Source organism: Pelodiscus sinensis, chromosome 9 (genome assembly GCF_049634645.1).
Source record: "Pelodiscus sinensis isolate JC-2024 chromosome 9, ASM4963464v1, whole genome shotgun sequence".
Classification (NCBI taxonomy): Eukaryota; Metazoa; Chordata; order Testudines; family Trionychidae; genus Pelodiscus; species Pelodiscus sinensis.
The window spans coordinates 62,327,286-62,348,178 of record NC_134719.1 but is presented as its reverse complement, the minus strand read 5'-3'; the positions used below and the strand labels follow the sequence as shown (position 1 = coordinate 62,348,178).

Below are 20,893 nucleotides of genomic sequence, written 5' to 3'. Positions count from 1 at the left end.
GGGTCTGCGAAATCTAAGCTCTTATTTCAGAACCATCCTACACTGTCTTCTACAAGGGCCAGGTTCTTGGTCTTGCCGTTCCAGGATGCCTTCTTACCAGTCTTCTATCCAAAACCACACGCTACCAGTGAGGAACCAAAGACTCCCCTTGGTGAATGTTAGGCATTCAGGCAGTAGTCTTTTATAAAGAAAAGACAAAACCCTTTCAGAAATTGACTCCGCTTTTGATAGCCTTACAGACTGAAGAAAAGTCCTTCCAGTCTCAGCCCAGGGAATTTTATCGTGGATCACTTCTGGTATCCACATGTACTGTGACCTAGGGAAGGTCCCGGCTCCACTGACAGCCCGTTCTCCACGGGCTAACGCATCAGTGTCATCGTCCCTGGCTTAAATTCCGATTCAGGACATCAATAGAGGTCATCGTTCCATGTTTTTGCGTCCCGCCACGCCATCGCCCAGCAAGCTAGAGACTACATGGGTTTCAGCCACGCGGTGTTACAGTCAGCATTCCAATGAACCCCAAGCCTACGTTGGAATGGACGTGAGCAAGCGCTCAAAGAATTAAAGACAATTACTAACCTTCCATGACTTGTTCTTCAAGATGTGTTGCTCATGTGCATTCCAGCCCCCCTCCCCTCTGGTCACACTGTCAGAGGTAGCAGGCAAGAAAGAACTGAGGGGTAGGCAGGTCAGCAGGGCCCTTTACCAACACCATGAGGGTGCGACTCCAGGGGTCACTAGAGTCAACTCGATGGATGTCATGGAGGGAAAACTTTGCCAGCAGTGCTCGGCATGAGCACACACCTACATTAGCACAGACATGAACAACACCGCTCAAAGAACAAGAGTTACAGAAGGTTAGTAACAGGTTTTTTTCAGTATCTCTTCCTTTTGGAAATACCATTTGGTCTGCACAGGCCCATTTAAATCAGAAGCCGAAAGGTAGGTAGGTAGGTGTGTGTGTAATTTACATAATATAAAGTCGATTTATAAGACAATAATCTGAGTATCTAAAGATTTTACAGCCTCTCCCCACTCCGACCCAGCTGCCGCCATGTCTTTTCCATGCATGTGAGAAACAAAACAATGATACGAAAACAACATCTCTGGAGAACAGTGCCGGTTGTTGTTCATGCCGTGGCCCCTACATTAAGCACAGTTGCTCTTTGTTGGGAGTACAAATGTCAACTGAGCAGGTCATGCATGGGGATTGGTTTTGTGTTTCTCTGTTTTAGGAAGGATGGGAATTCACAACTGGTTTGCATTTCTCCTAGAATTTCCCGCTCCCTTTTAAAAGCAACACCCGTTGCTGCTAGCTGTTTGTGCTAGCTGAGACACCAGATTTATACCAACTGCTATGACTGGCCACTGCTGAGGTGGGCCAGAGGAAAGTTGCTGTTGTTCTTTCATGGCTTCATGTCCAGTAGAGACTAGAACCCCTGGTAGATACTGCATACCAATATTACACTGATGGAGAGACCTAAGAGCCTCTGCTGCCCTGGCCTTCCCATGCATGTGTGTGTTTTGGGGGAAATCTAAGGGTGCTGGTGCTGTTTCCTAGTCCTTCTCTCAGTACATCGGGCCAAAGCGAGTGCTTTGCTCTGGCTCCGGGTTCAGCAGAGAGCCCCCAGCATTGGTGAAGCAGCAGCAAGCTGGCCTCAGTGGAAGATGTTGCAATAGTAACGCCAGAGAGCCCGACACTGAGACAAGTGGTGCAGAATGCATGGTGTACCTGCCTCCACCCTCCTTACGCAACTCAGAAGCTGTGTAACGATGGCTTACTATTCCTTGTGGAAAAGCTTTCAGTGCAGATGCTGCTTTTACCCCCCTCGAAAGGCCAGCAGCCCTCTGTGCTCTGTTTGCAAGTGCTCTAGTTAGCCAAAGAACAGGCAAAGCACGTGTAGCAGCTAGAACAGCTTCCCCAAAGCCAGATCTGGAGGACTGTCCTTGTAGCGGAGCAGGGTGTTCAGTCTCCAAGACTAGGTAGTCATTTGGCTGGGTGGGAGTTCAGGCTCTGAATGCTTGTGCTTTAAGAGCCTCACAGTTGGCAATCAGCTTTTTTTCCCCATAGCCATGTTTATCCCTAATTTTTTTCTTTTCCCACACCCCACCTCGGTCCTTATGCGTACGGTCATTGAAATAACGGTGTTACACTTAGAGAGAAGTGGGCCCCAGTTTCAGTCATTTTAATAGGCTTCTTAATAAAACACCATAAACAGGAGCTTATAAAAAATAAACCCTTTTCCCCCAGGGTTGTCATTGTAGGGAGAACAAGTGACTTCTCTGATGTTCCCCTCCTTCCAGCATGGGAGTTTGTCCCTGAATTTCACAGTAGAATGCTCAGCAGGCAACAGACCCCTTCTGGAGGTGGCTTAATACATTAGAAATGGGCCCAAAAATCAGATCCAGGTTTGGGATTTCAACACCATAAAACTCAGGTGTGTTCAGCTCAAGGCTGTTTTGTTTACACCACTACAAAGATAGGAACCATTTGCAAAATTTAGATCAGATAAATTTCATTACATAAGGCTCTGGTTTAGGTATAGTGTTATACAGCTTCAACAGGATCTCATAACAGCTTTATGTAACCTCTTATACAAGTCAGCTGAGGGAGTCCATTAGTTTCAAAGTCTAGTTTTAAAAAAATACATAATTGGGAAAAATACTTACGAATTTCAACTGCAATCATAACTTTTGCTAAATACTGAAAATCATAGACTGTATAGAAACATTGGAACTATGGCTTATTACAACAATCTAACCCACTTACCCCCCCCCCATGATTGGAGAGGTGTGAATGTACCTCTTCACCTTAAGTGAGCCTTTAAAATGTTAACGATTTATGCTAAATAATCCTCCTTCCTTCCCTGTAGCTGTGCCATTACATTTCCTACCCCCTGAAGAAGAGCTCTGAGTAAGCTCAAGAGTTTCTCTCCAACAGAAATTGATCCAATAAAAGGTCTTTCTTCTCCCACCTTTTGTCTCTAGATGTCAGCTGATAATGTCAGTGAAAGATGGACAAGAGGAATTTGAAAATGCACTGTGGCATACACAGCTAGAGTCTGTATCTTACTATCATTCTCTAGCAGCAACCTCCTTGAGTCAAATCAGTTACAGGGAGAAGTTATTTGCATATAATTCTGTCTTTGTCAGAGAGAACATAGAGCCAAATTACGAGCACAAGTGAGCACAGCCACATCACTCCCAAGTTACACAAGGGCTGAATTTGACCTATGGCTTTGAAACTCATGTGCCAGGTCCCATCCCAGGCATGCTGCAGCATGTGAGCAGGAGGTGGGGTTATTTGGGCTGGTTTTGCAGACAACCAATGAGAGCCATAGGGACGAGCAATGCTAGAATATTAGGCTTTTCATAACAGTGGTTCTCACCAGTAGGAATGTGGCGGGGTGGAGTTTGCCCATAGAGCACAGAAATAAACGCTGGAAAGACAGTGTTTTAAGAGTGTGCGCAGCTTGGAGACAGGAACAGCAAAGTCACAGCTAGAGGACAATTGGGCTTACGCTTCAAAATGTAAGTGTTGGGTCCAATTTTTTTTTCATCTGCTTTCTAACAGCAAGTGCCTGCAGAATGGCATGACCAGGTTGCTCTTCCTCACCACTGTCTCTGTAAGAAACCCCCGTGGTTTTTCTTCTCCCCGTGACCCCACAGTGAGTGAGCTAGCCCAGGTGACACAGCAGCAGGATGGAGTGTGTAGATGGGGTGTTTAACGCTGGGGATGAAGTGGAATTCTCACTGGAAGAAAAGTTTATAATTTCGGGTGTAATGGGCAAAGTGAAAGTCACATAAATCAGTGACAGAGGGAAATCCAGCTGACCTTTACTGTTGTTCTAACTGGAAAAAACTTAAAAAACAAGGACTGGTCCTGCAGCACCTGTTGTTCTAACTGTAATGTTGGCACTCACGATAAATTATGGTGCTCAGAGTTCTCGTTTGGAGAACTGTCTGGAGATGACAGGGCTATTGTTGCATGTTGGAATGTATTCCTTTACCCAGTAGCCCATTGTCTCATGTTTAGTGGTTCTCTGTTCGTTGCATTTCGTAAGCAGTGTTTACTGTAACTTGCACACAGAGTCCATTTGTACGTAGGAATTAACAGCGTTCGCCAGAAAGTTAGAGGCCATGTGACAAGATGTGGGGGAGGAAGGGAGTCTGAAATCAGTTCTAGGGAGAGAAACTCTTTCTATTCCAGTGCCCAGGAGATGAGAGCATGCGAGAGAATTTCCTTAAGTAATCAAAAATGAAGTGCTTTTCATCAAAGAGCAGCAAAAAAAGCAGGTGAAACCTAGGAGAAAAGGGAGAGCTGGCAGAGATACAGCATCACTGCCGTTGAAACAGGAAGAGATGGGGGTCAAATCCCCAAATATGATCAGTTCTGGATCAGACTGGATAGCGTGTCTGCTTCTGATACATACCTTGCGAGTCCGTCACTCTTCTCTGATGCCTTGGTGGTATGTTTTATGCCATAGGCGTGTGAGTGTATTACAGTTGGACCTTCTTGAATGGCCCCTTTGATAAGCAGTCTGCCTGCAGAACTGAGATGATCTCACTGCATCTGTTTGCTGGCAGGGCGGGGATGTTGTGCCTGGCCTTCCCTGCAGCTAAGTCACTGGAGTTTACAGCTGCATCTTGGTTTACTGGCATCAGTGTTTTGCCGTGTAGTGCTCTGATATGTGGGTGCCAATTCCCTGCTCTGTTGGGACTGCTAAAGCAGCTGTTCTTCATTTAGTAGAAGGTTTGAAATATTTCAGTGATCTGTGTGCTGCTTACTTGTTCTGATGTTTGGGAGCAAGTACAGTACATAACTTTTCCTTATTCACTTCTTCCACACCAGTGATGATTTTATAGACATCTAGCATATACCCCCCACCCAGTCTCCTTTTTTCTAAGCAGAAAAATTCCTGCCTTTTTAATCTCTCTTCATATGGCAGCTGTTCCAAACCCCTATTAATTTTTGTTGTCCTTTTCTGAACTTTTTTCCAATGCTAAGCTATCTTTTTTTGAGATGAGGCAACCACATTTGTACACAGTAGTCAAGATGTGTGCATACCATTGATATTCTGTCTTAATATCTATCCCTTTCTAATGATTCCTAACTTTGTTTGCTTTTTTGACTGCTGCTGCACACTGAGAGGATGTTTTCAGAGAACTATCCACAATGACTCCAGGATCTTTCTTGAGTGGTAATGGCTAATTTAGTCCCCATCATTTTGTACATATAGTTGGGATTGTTTTCCAATGTGCATTACTTTGCATTTATCAACATAAACATTAATTTGCCATTTTGTATCCCTGTTACCTAGTTTTGTGAGATACTATTGAAGCGCTTCAGTCTGCTTTGGTCTTAACTCTCTTGAGGAATTTAGTATCATCTGCAAATTTTGCCACCTCACTGTTTACCCCTTTTTTAATAAGGTTTTCTCTGCTTCCTTGAGGGCTAGGGATTCCATTTTTTAAATATTGTCGACTTTCACGTGACTCCAGGAGCTGGAGCTTAAAGGAAGAAACATGAGAGTTTCCAACACCGTAGTGTGGACTTTACCCCCTCTTGATTTTGTGTGATTTAGAACATACACCCCACTCCAGGAGGAGACGGTCTAATGTTTTATCTCCATACTTCACTTGCAATGGTAGATAGAAAAGGCAGAGGTGTTGCCTATAAAATATTATAAATCAGCTGGGAAGAAAATAAATGAGCTAGAATGATGGAAAGTCAGTGGGCAGCTGGAACTGTTCCTCAAGGAAAGGCTGGTTTGAGTGGGGCAAATAGAAAGAGAGACTATTAGTGGGGTCACAGAGGCAAACATTTGTAGCATCCTCTCCTTTGGTGGGTGTAGATCACATGGGCAGGTTTTGATAGCTGGCAGGAATGTGGGGAGAGGTCAAGAAGGCTGCAGACTCCTTCAGTGTTTAATCTCTTCCATCCATGTATGGAATAGATGTTGATGTGCACTGAGGCATTTGTGGGTGTGCACCACCAGCAGAAACAAAACTTAGCAGTGGTTGCCCTGCCAGGCAGCGGGGTGGCATTTGAATCTCTCCTGCGCAGCTACACAAGCGCACAGCTTACAGGGAACACCGCCTCCTTCCTTTTATTTCCCAAGCAGAGTAGCATGCAATAGCTGAACTGATACGATGCACCAATGGCCTTGTCTTGCTGGCTAAGTTGGGTGGGCTGCTGCAGCTGATGGCCCATCTAGTTAGGCAAACGATTGTGTGCACTGGTATGGTAAGTAATCCAGATAAAATTAAGTTTGTGGCCATTACCATCAGGTAGCTTCCAATCCCAGAGTACAACCATTAACCCATGCATATCAGGTGGCAACTGGGCAGCTTTTGATAGCTGGCAGGAATGGCACCTCAACTATTTGGGGGAGCTTTTATTGACAGTGCTGGGAATGCCTGAAAGATGTGGCAGCTGCTGCCAAGTTTAACCCTCTTCAGCAGCCTCTGTGGCAGTGTCTTGACATCCCACATGAAGCTGCCATGCTACAGCACCGTACTTATGCCGGCTCTGCTGCATGGAAGTGAAGCAGTGGCACTGGGGAGGGCTGAAGGACACCAGAATGCTGGTTCCATCAGCTGCTTCATATCAAGTGGCAGCAGCAGATCAGAACAGAGTATTCTGAGCTGAACCCTGCAACCACTTCCACTAGCTCGGGTCTGGCTTCTTGGTATTGGTCTGGAAGGTCAGTTCATTCCAAAGCATGTTTATTTGGTGGCACAGTGATGCACATACACTAAATATTCAGCTAGACCATCGGATGCTTCTTGTCACGCATCAGGCGGGGAGGCCCTCAGTTTGCAAGGGGAGGGGTGTCACATCCCTGGGGGTTTGCCATGAGGATGAGGAACAGCCGCTTGAAGATTTGCCCCTTGCCAGACATTCTGGCTCCATGTATAGATCTCATTCAGTGTGTGGCTTTCCAGAGTTTTACAAATGGGGAATGTGATGCGCATGGCGGTGGTCCCTGAGGCAGCAGTGCAGCTGCCCAGCCTGGGGTCAGAGTCGCTGGTTCAATTCCTGGGGTGACCAGGACAGACAAAACACTGGGGGATAAACCCATGGGCTAGCCATGAAAACCAGGGACATCCCCAATGTTCAAGGCCTGTCATCCTTTTGGTGGCCTAAATGGACAGCAAGCACCCGCCAAGAGTGGAGGAGGAAGAGAGTGGAAGTGCTCTCTTTAGTGGCATTGCGCACGCCTGCGAAAACCAACACCAGGAGTCTGAGATTAGGCAAGAACCCTTGAGCCCGTGCACTGTGGGATATTCCGTCCCAGTGTAATGTTTCCTGCCTTTCAGCCCGGGCAAGATGATCAAGTCCTTCAAACAGACGTTTTTGTCATTGGAGCTGCAGTCACCCAAATGGAGCGCCGCAGAGACCGAGGTAAATGCCGGGGTAGGAGGAGATCGCTGTATGAGTGGCACTGCCCATGCGGGCAGATGCTTGCAGCAATAAACTCATTAGTGCTGTCGGGGAAGAAGTCATGCAAGAAGGAAGCTTCCCTTCAACCTCTGCAGCTAGAGCACAGTGGCCAAGTGTGTCTTTGGCCTCATCTTCACTAGAAAGGGTTCATGGGTGCAGCTGTCCTGACAAACCCTCCAATGTAAATTCAGCTTTTGCCAGTCCAGGTGGGGTGCCTGCTGACTGGATGAGTAAGGATGTGGATTGGGCTGGAACAAATGGCACAGAGGAATGGGGCGGATGGTTTGGCAGCAGGGGGATGCCCTGTTGGGGCATGTGACTTGTTGGGGAAAGGGTGTATGACTATGGGGCAGCTGAGGGATTGCGAGGGGCACGCTCCCATGGAGGTGGGTGCTGGCGGAGACATTCCGGTGACCTGAAAATAAAAGCCCCCTTGACTAAGCGGCGTGCAGTAACTGTAGATCCGTTTCAGGTGCAAGATTATGAGCTGCGTCGCTACGAGACAGCCAAATGGGCAAGCACGGTAATTAAAGGAGAGGTGCAGAAGGAAGCGCTGCGCCAGGGCTTCTGGAAACTCTTCCACTACATTCAGGGGAAGAATGAGAGAGGTATGAAGTCACCCAGGTTTGGAATGGCCGGTGGGAAACCCATGGAGACAGCTGGCTGGAGACAGGATACAAACAAGAATGATCTGGGAACAGCAGTGGTTGGGGGAGATGGGAAATGCACCAGAAATGTCAGCGATGCTAGTCAGGGTGAGTTAATGTGAGACAGGAGCTTTCTTGTCCTTGTTCTTCCAGAGGTGAAGATTGAGATGACTGTGCCAGTGACGTGCTTGGTGAAAACTGGCTGCACCGACTTTAAGGTCTCATTCTTTGTGCCATTCGAGTATCAAGACTCACCACCGCAGCCCACGGAGCCGGGTGTCTTCATCGAGGAGCGGAAGGGAGAGGCCATCTTTGTCAGGTAGCACCGTCCTGCTGCCGCCTCTTTGGCAGAGGAGCCAGCCAACAGTACAAAGCAGGGTGGGGAGGGCTGGCTGCTGCTTGCAGTTTGACCCTTTTGCTGTTCAATACAGCTGGTAAAGAGAAACCTAGCAGAGAGCACCCCCTTTAGAGCTGCCTTGATTTGTGATGCCCAAAGGCTTGTCTCTTCCAACAAAAATGGGTCCAACAAGCAGCTAGCACCGTGTGTCCAAGCGACTTTGCAAAGCACCAACCTGTGTGGTGAATGGCCAGGGCCCATTATGTACATTAAGATCTGCATGGTCACACCAGCACATGCTGGTTGAACCCTCCCATTAGGAGAAAGGGCCTTAGCCAGATACCATCTGGGAATGTTTAGACCCAGGCTGCTGGTTTAGCCCATTTTAAAGAGGAAGCCCCTATAGGAAATTGAGCTCCAGATCTGGTTTCAAGTGTGGCTCTGGTGACATTCTGGTAAGTGGGAGCCAGCTGAACACTTCAGAATCCAGAATGGCCTCCCTCATGTTTGAGCTGATCCAACAAAGCCCCTCTCCCTGCTGTCTTCCCCAGGTCCTTTGGGGGGTTTGCCTCCCCAGAGAAGTATGCAGAGGAAGCCCAGGCCCTGTCCAGAATCCTAAAGAAGGCAGGCCAGTCGTTCCATGAAGACTTCTATTACACTGCTGGCTATGACAGCCCCTTCAAGCTCTTCAACAGGCACAACGAAGTGTGGTATTTCAAGAAGTAAACTGGAGAGTGCTGGAGGATGGACCTCGCTTGTCTCTCTTGCTTCCTTGACTTTGTATGTACCAAAGAGACTTTATAGCTTTTTACCTAGGACTATAGATCAGACACCAACTTCAAAAACCCAGATCTCCAAGTACAGAAGGGAAAGGCTGTCACGGAGGAGCTCTGAAGTCTACTCCAACCTGTTGCTGAGGGGTAGCAGAGGTGTGTTTCCAGACCATTTCTTTCTGTGATCTGAAAGCATGTGTGTGTCCTTTGCAGTAAAATGATTTAGGAATTTCCAAAAGTTGTACCCAGACTCAAAGTAGGCAAATAACTGCTACTGTGGGGATAGGCTAGGATAAAGGTGAACTGCATTTTGTGTAGCCACTGTTATAGATGCTTGATTATGCCAAGGTTTGTTTTATCCTGTCCTCAGCAATAGGACACCCAGTTTTAACCATAGATGGGGGAGTGGTTGGGGGTGTGGGGAGAGAAGTGTACCAGCTTATGCCACTTACCTTTTAGTCTGAATAACCAGATTCACACTTAGTGTGGTAGTAACCATGCTAGTTGAGATGAATGGACTTTCTATACTACACTAACTTAATGACCTTTTCTCTTTAATAACGGTGTCTGAGTTTTTATAAACTGCTGTATTTCAAGGATGGCTTCTGTAGCTGTTTATCCTGGGCAATGGGATTTAGAAGCCAGCCCCACAATCCTGGGCTGTAGGGTGCAGCAGCACACTGCACTTACAGCTGGAGAGGCTCAATATTGCAGATACACTTGTATGTGTTATGGGGTTGGTTGTAGATCTCCACCACTACAGCTGCTCTTCCTAACAGGTGGGGCTTTAGCTTAGACTTTACTTAGTAAACTGCTAGAGGTATCACAGAAGGTACCAGCCCCGCCACTAGCAGTCACCAAATTGATCTTATTTGAGCCTAGCAGTCAGTGATGTGACTAGCAGCCAAAGCCTACTGCAGTGCCAAGCCAGGCCCTTGTACCTTTTAAACAGGTCCATGGGCATTTAGTGTTATGATGGGAAGTAGGAAGAGTCCTGTTGGAGAAGAGCTGCATGGGAGAGGGAAGCCCTAGTACACCCTTCCTTGAGGGGAAGAGTCCTAAACACCTTGACTGTGTCTACATTGGCATGAATTTCTGGAAATGCTTGACAGAATACTATTCCATTTTCAGTTTTTCCAGAAAAGGAAGCTGCTTTTCCAGAAAAGCGTCTGTGGCCAATGTAGATGCACTTTTCCGGAAAAGAGCCCTGCTTGCCATTTCCACGATTGGGGTTTTCTGGAAAAAACTACTAGGCTGTCTACAGTGGCCCTTTTCCAGAACAGTGTTCTGGAATAAGGACTTATGCCCAAGTGGGAGCAGAATAGTTTTTCCAGAATAGTGGCTGATTTTGTACAGTAGAGCATTGTTGCTTTTCCAGAAATTCAAGGGCCAGTGTAGACAGCTTGCAGCTTATTCCAGAAAAGCAGCTGATTTTTTGGAATAAGTGGCCCAGTGTAGACCACCCCCCTGTGATTGACTGGTCAGGGCTTCCTGATCAACCAGTCAATTGTGATCAAGAGGTTGGTGATTACAGGCTTAAGCCCACTGTCTGGTTAGATTTCCCCATTAGTGCTATGGTACAAGTCATCAGTCCTCAACCATTTGGGGCTGCCACACACCTACAGCACAAGAATGGCTTAGGCCAGCCCTTGGTCACTCAAGTGGTATAAGTTGTTTATATTTACATCTACTCTAGACTGACAGGAGCTCTACAGCAGCACAGCCTAAACAATTAAGTTTAGCTTATAGTATATTTTAAGAGACCACATCTTGAAACCGAGTAAAAGTACAAACTCCAGGGGTGCCATTTAGGTTTATTAATACATTTAAGAGAACAGCCTTTTTACTTTTAAAAGCAGTTGAAATACAGTAAATGTTTGTCTAGTTTAAGATGTGGGTCTTATAAGCAAGGTAGTGTTTTAACATTGACACCCACTACTGCAGAAAGGGCTCTGGTCTCTTCTCTCCCCCACCATGGCCACTACCAGCCATCTCAGAAGGGCAGAATTTGGACATTAGAATATCTCCTACTTCTCCCTCCCCTGCAGGAACCCAATAGGAAACAGACAAGAGTTGCCCTCCCATCACTCTGAAAATTAGAGGCTGTCCACTGCTCACCCTCCTAATTAAGGGCAGGAAATTTTGTATGGAGCAGTGTTAGAAAGTAATTGACAAGGTGTTACTAGAATGCTAGTTGAGCACTCAAGAGCCATGTGTGACATGCCAGGGTTTCAAGGATCCAGAGTAGATGTCCCTATCAAACTGTGCTAGCACAAAACTCCTGCTTCTTCACTGTTGCTCCAGCACTGGGAAGTGTCCACCAAATCTTACAGCTCTTCACACTGCAAGGAGAGAATAATGTTTAGGGTGAAGCTCTGAACTTAAGTACAAGATATTTATTAACAGGAATGGATCAGAACTTAGGTTTTCCATCACTCATCAGAGAGAGAGTTCAAGCTAAGTAGTAATCATCATCTATCCATTCCAACAATGCTTCTATCACGGATTAGTGCTGAATGCTAGTAAAGCCATACCCACCTTTCTGGTTCCTCAAGTGGTCAGGCATAGCTTGCTTCCTAGAAAGGAAAAATGGACAATAAGACAATAAGAATAAAATTGAAGTGTACTACTGATGGAGAACTTCAGAAAGAGTGGAACAAATTAAATAAAAAATGGAGGGCTACCTATCTCAGAACTGGAAGGGACCTTGAGGTCATGGAGTCCAGTCCCCTGCCCTCACAGAAGGACCAAGTACCATCCCTGACAGACTTGCCCCAGATCCCTAAATGCCCCCCCAGATTGAACTCTCCAGCCTGGGTTTAGCAGGCCAATGCTCAAGCCACTGAGCTATCCCTCCCTGTCAGGGTCACAGTACTGGAGCTCACTGGGCAGAAAAGTTTGTGTCTGTAAAAGTGGCAAGTGCACATGGCAATGTGCAATAAGAATGCCACTTTCACAGTCACTTAAGCCAACAGTCTGTAGTGTCAGGATTCAGCAATAGCTAGATGCATCAGACAGCAGGGAAAGAAAGCTGTGCTCATCAGAGTTCTGCTGAACTATCTTGCCAGCCCAGTATTGGGGTGTTGAGTTTCAGGCTGTCAGCCCTGTTTCCATGCTCCTGCTTTGGGAGAGGTAAGTGAGACAGACTAAGTTACTTGCCCCTTTAAAGCCAGCACATATTAATCATTTGATTGAGTCACCATGTATCTTAGGGTGACTAAAATGAGCTTCTAACTTTGACTGCATCAATCGTGGTGTTAGCATATGGTCATCACAGCAAATAGCTCAATCCTGCTCTCTTTAGCATCAATGGAAGCAAGAGACACAGTGCCAATGGCCAGTCATGTTATCTAATGGTTCATGAAGAACCAGGTGAACATTCCTGCTTGGTTAAGAGTCAGGAGAATTCTCCTGCCAACAGCAGAAAGAGCATCATGGGAGCCAGCAGCTAAATTCCCTCCACCCAACCCCCAGTCCAGCGCTCCTCCCCAAAGCTGAAAGCCCCATTTAAGAGCCCTCACCCCAACACTAAGCTGTCCTGGAATCAAGAGATTCCAAAAGACATAAGCCTGGAAAAAAGTCACTAATGTTTAACACAAGCTCCCAGTACTCTGCTTTAGCCTTACCTCTCAGGCAGGCAGGATTGCTTTACAATGTTTGACCAGCTTCATTCTGGAACAGAATTACATTTTTACAAACATGTTCTGGTTGATTGAGTTAGTAGACAGCTTGAGTTCTGTACTGTTTCAGCATAAGTGTCCTCCTCATTCTCTTTCAGAGAGATTCCCATTGTTTACAACAAAAAATCATCATTAACAGTACACACAGACAGCATTTCACGCTTGTATGTGGAACAGTTCTCATTCACTGCTGCTGGAGCTAAACAATACCACTATACTTCAGTATACAGAGCTGAAAGTCACACAAACACACAACCCTAATTCCAACTTGCCACAGGGACGGCTAGCATGCACACAAAAATATTAGATCAGGGAAGATACAGAATGCTGTTAGGTTGGTGTGACTTCTTCTGGGATGCCTCTGCTTTTTACAGTCAACAATAAAATTATCAGTTTTATGAAGCCAATCTCACTGCTAGTTAAGATTCCTTCTCCACTTCACTTTCATAATGAGTGAAAGTATCAGATAAATGCAACAGCAGCCAATTTAGCATGAAGTCACAAGTTTAAGTTGAGGTAATATCACTTTGTGATCCTTTATCCGGGAAGAGTGCCCTAGCTCTGAAATAAAAAAAATTCAAATGTAAAATTCAAATTCTTCGCCCTGCCTGCAAACACAGTATTCGCTTCAAAGCCTCAGTGTGAAGTTTTCAGAAACGTGTTCTGTCCACTACTCTTATAATTCAGGTCCTCACAGGCTTTGATTCCAGCCCCAAACCAGGCATCCCTGTTCAGGCTGTAAATGAAAGTAAAGAGGAAAGGGAACCTGGAATCCAGATTAAAACCTCCCAACTGCCTATCTAAATGCTTTCACAGCCAGAATCCTCACTGAACACTGGAGGAACACCCTCCCAGACACCAATATCCATATTGGTAAATTTGCAGCTGAATCTGACTTGTGGTGTGAGTGTGTTCTGTCTGCCCAGCTCTGCTCATGTTAAAAAGAAAAAAGCATTTTCTCACCCCACCCCGACTACAATAGGAACAAGAGCTTACTCCAAGGTGTACCTACTACAACTGCAAGCTTAAAAATGTGTAGTTTTGACAATATGACGTGTGTTTCTTGGACCACAGTTAAAGACCTCAGTATTTAAGTGAAAGCCAGCCCCAGACGGCCCAATGGAAGGTTGGTTCCATCACACAATGCAGTTACTTTTACATTATTAAAACCCAGCTAGTTTGCCACAACACCCACAAAGGAACAAAATAAAATACAAACCTCAGTTGAAACGCTGTCGTGATCATCTGTCAATCTTCTAATAATGCTTAATGGGGACAAAAGAAAGTGGTTTCAAGTAACCGAGTTAGTAACCCAAATGAGCAAGACTAACATGCTCAATTAGATGTCCTCTCAATCTACGAGTTGAAAACTAGCAGCAGTGACCAACTGAAGCTTGAACCAGCTTTCTAAAAGCAGTGTGAATTTAATCATTTACGGCAGTGAGCAAATCATTCTATGGACCATCCAAAACAGTAGAGGTTTCAGACCCTGTCACCTCAGAGAAGTTCAGATGTATCATTTAAATTGGTAGTTAGGGCAAAGGGGACACATTCTAACAGCTGAGAAGGTACACTGCACTCCATGGGTTGAGCACAGCCGGTCCCTGACTTACGAACGGGTTATGTTCCGAACAGCTGGTTGTAACTCAATGTGTTCAGAAGTCGGACCCCATTCATTTCAATGGGACGATGCTGTTCATAAGCACAGATCGACGTTCGTAAAGTCGGGGCCATGCTTAATAGGAGGTTGGTCGTAAGTGTGTAAATGCGTTTAAGTGGGGGACCAGCTGTACACACATTTTAAAACCCCTGCCACTGGCTAGAGGACACTGCCTCACTTCTAAATTGGCAAGAGCAAGACTGTAACCTCAGAGTAAATGGAACGGAAAGGAGTAATATCACTGACATTCATTTGGCAGAATCTAATTTCATCACTGGTTACAACAATGCTCCTCCTAGCTACAAGTTAAACACGGGTCCAAACAAATTAAATACACTCACCTAAGTTTATTGAAGCCAAGGCCTAAAAAAAAAAGTGAATCCATTAGCTTTTTTATCTCTCCATGAGTATAAAATAGAATGCAGTTCTGAGCACAGTAAAACAGTATCTTAATTTACAGGGTCTTTCAGTAATGAAGCAGTCCACATATTGATTTCAGGTCAGACATTTGTCAACATCATTATAAACCCTGAAGGGACAATTGCTACATGGATGAGCCTGCCACACGAGTCATCCTTCAAAAATCCAGTGAGTTGTGTATTCATAGATCTCAAAACAAAGCATTACCTATGGTGAAGCACTGCCTTGGATTATCCTTAAGTGACCCACAGCAGGCTAATGCCTAAAATCTTAGGGCAGAAAAGTTAAGGACAAGCCAGGAAATCCCATCCTACTGCAGGAGACCTTTAGAGGGGTCAGCCCCTGGTCACCAGGCTATAGCAGGGAACCAAACAGGCAAACCTTTTTTGGTACACTGAGGTCAATGGCCAAGTTAAAACCAAAGCTTTTACTAGTTTTGCTGACTACTTACCACTGCTAATCATAGCACTGTCCACATCCAAGTTACAGGCCTGGAATGAAGCAGAGTGTCAGGGAAATTCAGAGAATCAACCATGAAACAGGAAAATCCAAGCCAAATGCCTGAAAAAATCAGATAGAGCTAATTACAGACCTCCATGGCTGAGTCAGTCTGTTTGCATTTCATCATACAGGCTGCTTGTGTGCACCAAACAATGGGCAGCAATGTGGTGGGGAAAGGCCAGCCAGTTAGATTTACAGATCACACTGAGTGAAGATACTTTTAGTGTTGGGACCCTTGATAATTCTTCCAGCATCTTAACTATTTTAGAATGGGACATGCAGTAAGCAATCAGCATGTGTTTTTAGAGGCTTATAACACATTCTGGTTAGTTAGAACCTCTGAAGTGAGGCACACTCTAGAATTCCCCTTAAGTTAAATACAATACTTACATGATATCCAAGCACCTTTGGAAGCCTGCATCTACAAGAGAAAACTGGTATTATTCGAGGCCTGTAATAAGCTTCTTTAGTATTTTATTTTTATGTGTAAAACTGTATCAGTGCATAGTCAATTTTATCCTCATTAGGATCAGAGACCTGATTCAACATCATGTACAGCAAGCAACCTGCTTTTAATTACACAGGACATCCTCCTCTAACCTAGAAGATAAGCACTTACCTGAGAAGCCTACAGGAATCTTCCACTAGACCCTTGGAGTGATTTATTTTATGGCCCCCTTCTTGGGTAGGCCTCATGATTTAACTTAGGTCATCAGCACTTGGATCTAAGCACCCAGGTAGGCTTAGCCTGGGTACAAGCAGCCTAATTCAAATATGCTTTGCAGTCTCTCCACTAATGCTGCATTTACCTGTGTTTGTAGGACTTCTGGGTGCACACCCCATGGCTCTAACGCATTCATTGAGCTGTATACCCTGGGACAGGCCAGCTAGGTATGTGAACAGGAGTGTAGCAAGGCTCTTACTCTGGTGTGGCCACTAAGGTAACTGCAGTCAAGACCTAGGCCTCAGGCCTTGTTCATATCTGCCTACCTCCCAAATAAAGACACAGGGCTCCTTCTGAAGCAAACCCTGACTAACATACATTTCTTTCATCTGCCAAAAGATGCTGACATACAGATTAGCCTCTCCCTCTGCAATTCTCATCTCTGCTAGAGCTGCTTACTGCTCTACTCTTATGGACAAAGATTTCAAAGGCCGTTCCTGCCCCACAGTTAGTCAATAGTAAGTTTAGCCTCCAAACAAGGTATTTTATCTTGTATCTAAAAATATTAGCCAACCAAGGAGTGTTTAGGCACCATAGAAGCACATTAAGCACTCCCTGTTCTAAACAGATGGGCCAAGGGAGAAAAAAAAAAGTGAGAAATGAGGCATCTGGAGGAATCTGCAGCAGAACCAAGAATTAAACCTAGTACTCCAAGTCATGATTCAATCTTAAAATCTTTGCTGCCCTCTTTCCCCAGAGCAGGTCCAATACTACAAATACTTGAATACATTGAAAGTTACCTATTATTTGCTCCCTTCCCCTTAACAAGAATTTTAGCCAAAATACCCAATAACTAGTGCTACCACTAGTTTGGATTTTTCAAGCCCAAAGGAAATCCAAACTTTAAAGTTTCCCACTGCCAATGTTAAAACTCAACCATAGGCTAGAAGCAAAAGTATTTACAATTAAACAGGTCCTCTAAGTTACCTTCTGTATTCTCCTTACAAACAGTAAGTCAGTGTTCAAGTTGGATTTTTCCCCATATGCATCAGGCAGGTGGTTGGCAGAAGCCATCTATTTAACAGTGCCTGTAAAGACAAGACACTATGATACCTGTATCACTAATTTATTTATTTGTATTGCTGGAGCACATGGGTCCTCATCTATGAGGAGTCTCCTATTTCTGCAAAGGACTGTACTGACAGAACAGAGACAGTCTCTGCCTCAAACAGCCAACCATGCAAGAATAAAACAAGGTAATGGAGGGAAGACAGACTTTGGGGTGGGGGCAAGAGAAGGACAAAAACTAAACAAGCCAGATATGGCATCACCATGTTAAGACACTACTAAGGCTAAATGTAAATCTGTGCTTCACCTTATGTTCATTTGTGGGAAGACCCCCCCCCCACCCAACTTTGAGAGTCTACTCCAGTTACTCGAGACTGGCTTGCTTATAGCAAAAAAGTAGTTGTGCCAAGTCTTTCAGAACACTTTAGACAAGCAGAGAGGACACTTTCCATGTGAACTAGCTGCTGGAGTAATGCTCAAGCCACTGGAGGATGCATCAGATAGGAGCGAAAGACAGTACAGCATGTTCTTCATAGACCATCTGCTGAACTATGTTATCATCATATACAGCCTCCACTGGAGATGAATGAGTGGCAGTTGAAAATACAAAGCCCCTTAAATTTGAATGTAAACTGAAGCATTTAAACTGTCTGAAAAACAAGACAGACTTGGGGAGTCCACAACCAACCTGCCCCGTCCCGCCCGAACGATTTACCTTTCACACCAGCATTTGCCTTCCAGGACCTACATGAAAAGAAAAGGAAGTTACACACCATTTCAGCATTTCTAATGTGTACTGGGGAGGATCATGACAGCCAGATACATCAGATAGGAGCGAAAGACAATTGTTTTCGTCACTGTGGATTCTGCTGAACTATGTTATCATCATTGTATTGGCTTTAAGCTATTTTTCTAAAAAGGAATGTGGTTTAGTTTGAGCTAACAAGAAATATGGAGTGGTTCTAGAGAAAGCTACCCAACCAGAAGACAATCCAAGAGCCTCCAAGAAATAGCAAGAGTTAAAATTGTTCTGCTGCATTCAACTGATACAGAACCCAAACAGGTTCTTGACCCAGCCTAGTCATTGCACTGAATCAGTTCCATAAAGGAAGGAGAAACCCACAAAAGAACCATGAAGATGTTTTGTTTCTTACCAGAGAATCCATCTTGTATGGTGATTCTAAAGTCCTCCACTAAATCCTGAGGAAAGAGGAAAGTTATGAAGCAGATTCAGTCATTTATAGATTAAACTGCTCATGACTAATGTTGTGCCTCAGTTTGAAATACAGGTGGTTGAGAGTTCTCATCATTCTCTTGAGTCAAGAGTAGCAAATAAGTGTCATCATTGTGGCACAAGAGGAAACTGGCATTAAGCTGCTGGAACATGTTTAACTAGCATGCCGATCAGATTAAAAATAAGGCATCTAGACCATAATTTAGATGCAGTTCTCCTTAAGGTTAGCTTCCCTCATTTATGATAAAAATTAAACATGATTTTTACCTTGGCAAGTGTCACTAGGTCTTGACCTGCTAACAAAAACAAGAAAACCACACACTTAAGGCATTGCTATTAAAAAGTTAAATATCAGAGATAACAGGCACCGAACAAGCCTCAGAATAGAGTTCTCAGAAATCCCTTCTGTCCACTACTCTTATATTTATAGCATCATCGGCCATTCAGTTTAATAGCAGTCTTTAACGCAATTGTAGCAATTGTCCCCTCCCTCCCTCCCAAAAAGTGAATTCATTGTTTAGCCCCTTCAGGTGACCTCCAGAGATGCAAAAGTGTTACTAGTGGAGGGAATGGAGAATTACATCATGCAGTATCCCTTTGACTGAAGGGAGACAAAGCATAGGAAAAAAAATGGTGTTCACCCACTGCAGTGAGGATTGCCAGTACAGGCACAGAAGGCCAATTCAGAGTAATTTGCTATACAAGAGCAACACTGGCTTTGCACCTCGAGAGATCAGCCAGGAACTACAGATTTCTTGAGATTAGTCAAACATCTTCAAGTGGGCCTGTAGTAGGCCAGATGGTACTCTTCTGCCACCTCCCCCCATTAAAACCTATATTTAAAAAGCAATTCCTACCAGTTTTGTAGTTACCAGCGAAGAACAAACTTGCTTGATGCATCATGGCTAAATACAGAAAGTTATAATGGTCAAAATTTCCTCAGTTTCAGAAAAAAGCCTAGCAAGATAGTGTGAAAATGTTTTGTCATGTTGACGACTCTAAAATGACCCATTCCAGAACAGCTACACCATATGCAGCACAAGTTCATCTACATCTGTTCTGTAGGCTGTTAGTTCACCAACTATCAAGAAGCCCATTAATACAAACTAGACAGCCTTTTGCAACAAGAAAAATCCAGCCACCTTTAAAGGGATATTAATAGTTACCCACCACTGCTTCTTCCATGCAATTATAACCTTTACAGGCACTTAGTCACTCAGGCAACCACTAATACAATTTGATTGTTCCCAACTAGGTATGCTATTGCCCAGTAGAAAATACAACCCATGTCTCGCTCAGAGATGTTGGTATTCATCATGCTCTCAGATGTCCCTACCAACATGGTTTTCATCACATGCAGGTACATGGGAGGGCAAGTTCATCAAATGAGACACGGCACTGTCCCATTTTTAAAAAAGGAAGCCTGTTAACTATTACTATGGCAAAACCATGGTTGTATTGAGGCCTGCCTGCTCCTCCAGATAGGATTAGGAAATTCAACATGTTCCACCAGGCCACGTGTTCTCGGGCAATAGTCCTGTAATTCTACTTCAAGGTATTCCAGTTTACTCCAAGGATGTTTCCACTTTCTAGCTACACTGATATTTCCAATTCCATCTGCACCGTCACCATTTGGCCTGGAAGAAATACCAGCCTGTGTCCCACGTGTGATGACCCTGACTAGGGCTCTACACAGCATTATAAACCAAGAGGCTCAGGGCCGTGTAACTTTCGATCTATTTCTACAAGCGGCTCAGTCCTAACAAGCCTGTGTTTGAATAGCTTTAGAGGAAGGCAAAGCGAGGCCTATTGACGAGTCCAGGCTTGGCGCCCCCCCCCCCCCGACCGGTCTAATTCCCTAAGATAGTGGTTCCCAGGCTCTCTCCCGTGCAGACCCGAGAACAGAAGGCTGCAGTGGCCTGGCTCTGTTGAAGACCCGCCCATTCCGGAGAAGCTAAGGGCAGAGTCCCTCTCCCGGCAGGGCACCACGTGCAGCCCCAGCCAACACCCCTCTGGCGCCCTCCCAGAAGCCGCCTGCAGACCCCCGCCGCCCACGCGGAAGACCCGCTCCTCGGAACTACAACCCCCAGCATGCACCGCTCCGCCGGGGCCCAGCGCTCGCGGCCCCCCAGTTAACGCCAATGAAGCAGCCCAGGCTTCGCGCCGCTCCCTCGCGAGGAGCCAGCGCCACACACGGGGGGGGGGGGGGGGAGATAATCCGCCTCCATCCGCCTCAGCCCGCGCCCATCGGCGGCAAAGCGCCTCCCGCAGCGGCCGCCCAGCGCCCCGCGAGCGCGATGGGCTCGGTCCCCCTCAGCCCCGAGGCCGCAGAGGCGCGCGCCACTCACCGGCCCGCAGCGCACCCGCCGGCTGAAGGCGCGGAGGGAAGGAAGGAAGGGGGGCGGCGCCAGCGGTATATATACCCGCCCCGCCGCGCGGTCACGTGACCACGGCGCTGCCGC

At 45.6% G+C, this 20,893-nt stretch overlaps 1 protein-coding gene, 1 long non-coding RNA gene and 10 other non-coding genes across 12 annotated transcripts; 1 reads left to right on the top strand and 11 right to left on the bottom strand.

Annotated features, from left to right (window-relative positions):
* Positions 1-3,373: 3,373 nt before the first annotated feature.
* LOC102455460 (heme-binding protein 2-like) lies at positions 3,374-17,846 on the top strand. The gene is made up of 5 exons (XM_006139361.4): positions 3,374-3,531; positions 7,324-7,408; positions 7,920-8,055; positions 8,248-8,413; positions 8,983-17,846. Exons 2-5 carry the CDS (start codon positions 7,334-7,336, stop codon positions 9,155-9,157), a joined length of 552 nt encoding a protein of 183 aa, XP_006139423.1. The 5' UTR covers positions 3,374-3,531; positions 7,324-7,333; the 3' UTR covers positions 9,158-17,846.
* On the bottom strand, positions 10,999-20,859 carry LOC102455120 (uncharacterized). The gene is made up of 13 exons (XR_012906053.1): positions 20,780-20,859; positions 19,289-19,336; positions 18,699-18,727; positions 18,352-18,397; positions 17,913-17,941; positions 17,117-17,217; positions 15,856-15,886; positions 15,416-15,455; positions 14,886-14,907; positions 14,104-14,149; positions 12,831-12,876; positions 11,743-11,780; positions 10,999-11,546 (listed from the first exon to the last, which is right to left on the bottom strand). It is a non-coding gene; the product is annotated as an uncharacterized LOC102455120 (long non-coding RNA).
* LOC112544087 (small nucleolar RNA SNORD81) lies at positions 11,611-11,689 on the bottom strand. The gene has a single exon (XR_003087411.1). It is a non-coding gene; the product is annotated as a small nucleolar RNA SNORD81 (small nucleolar RNA).
* Positions 12,944-13,025, bottom strand: LOC112544088 (small nucleolar RNA SNORD79). Its single transcript, XR_003087412.2, has one exon. It is a non-coding gene; the product is annotated as a small nucleolar RNA SNORD79 (small nucleolar RNA).
* Positions 14,749-14,824, bottom strand: LOC112544089 (small nucleolar RNA SNORD47). The gene has a single exon (XR_003087413.1). It is a non-coding gene; the product is annotated as a small nucleolar RNA SNORD47 (small nucleolar RNA).
* On the bottom strand, positions 15,007-15,070 carry LOC112544084 (small nucleolar RNA SNORD78). Its single transcript, XR_003087408.1, has one exon. It is a non-coding gene; the product is annotated as a small nucleolar RNA SNORD78 (small nucleolar RNA).
* On the bottom strand, positions 15,533-15,597 carry LOC112544080 (small nucleolar RNA SNORD44). Its single transcript, XR_003087404.1, has one exon. It is a non-coding gene; the product is annotated as a small nucleolar RNA SNORD44 (small nucleolar RNA).
* On the bottom strand, positions 17,686-17,770 carry LOC112544082 (small nucleolar RNA snR60/Z15/Z230/Z193/J17). Its single transcript, XR_003087406.1, has one exon. It is a non-coding gene; the product is annotated as a small nucleolar RNA snR60/Z15/Z230/Z193/J17 (small nucleolar RNA).
* On the bottom strand, positions 18,014-18,094 carry LOC112544081 (small nucleolar RNA snR60/Z15/Z230/Z193/J17). Its single transcript, XR_003087405.2, has one exon. It is a non-coding gene; the product is annotated as a small nucleolar RNA snR60/Z15/Z230/Z193/J17 (small nucleolar RNA).
* LOC112544086 (small nucleolar RNA SNORD24) lies at positions 18,467-18,550 on the bottom strand. The gene has a single exon (XR_003087410.1). It is a non-coding gene; the product is annotated as a small nucleolar RNA SNORD24 (small nucleolar RNA).
* LOC112544085 (small nucleolar RNA SNORD75) lies at positions 18,806-18,872 on the bottom strand. Its single transcript, XR_003087409.1, has one exon. It is a non-coding gene; the product is annotated as a small nucleolar RNA SNORD75 (small nucleolar RNA).
* LOC112544079 (small nucleolar RNA SNORD74) lies at positions 19,718-19,797 on the bottom strand. Its single transcript, XR_003087403.1, has one exon. It is a non-coding gene; the product is annotated as a small nucleolar RNA SNORD74 (small nucleolar RNA).
* Positions 20,860-20,893: the final 34 nt, after the last annotated feature.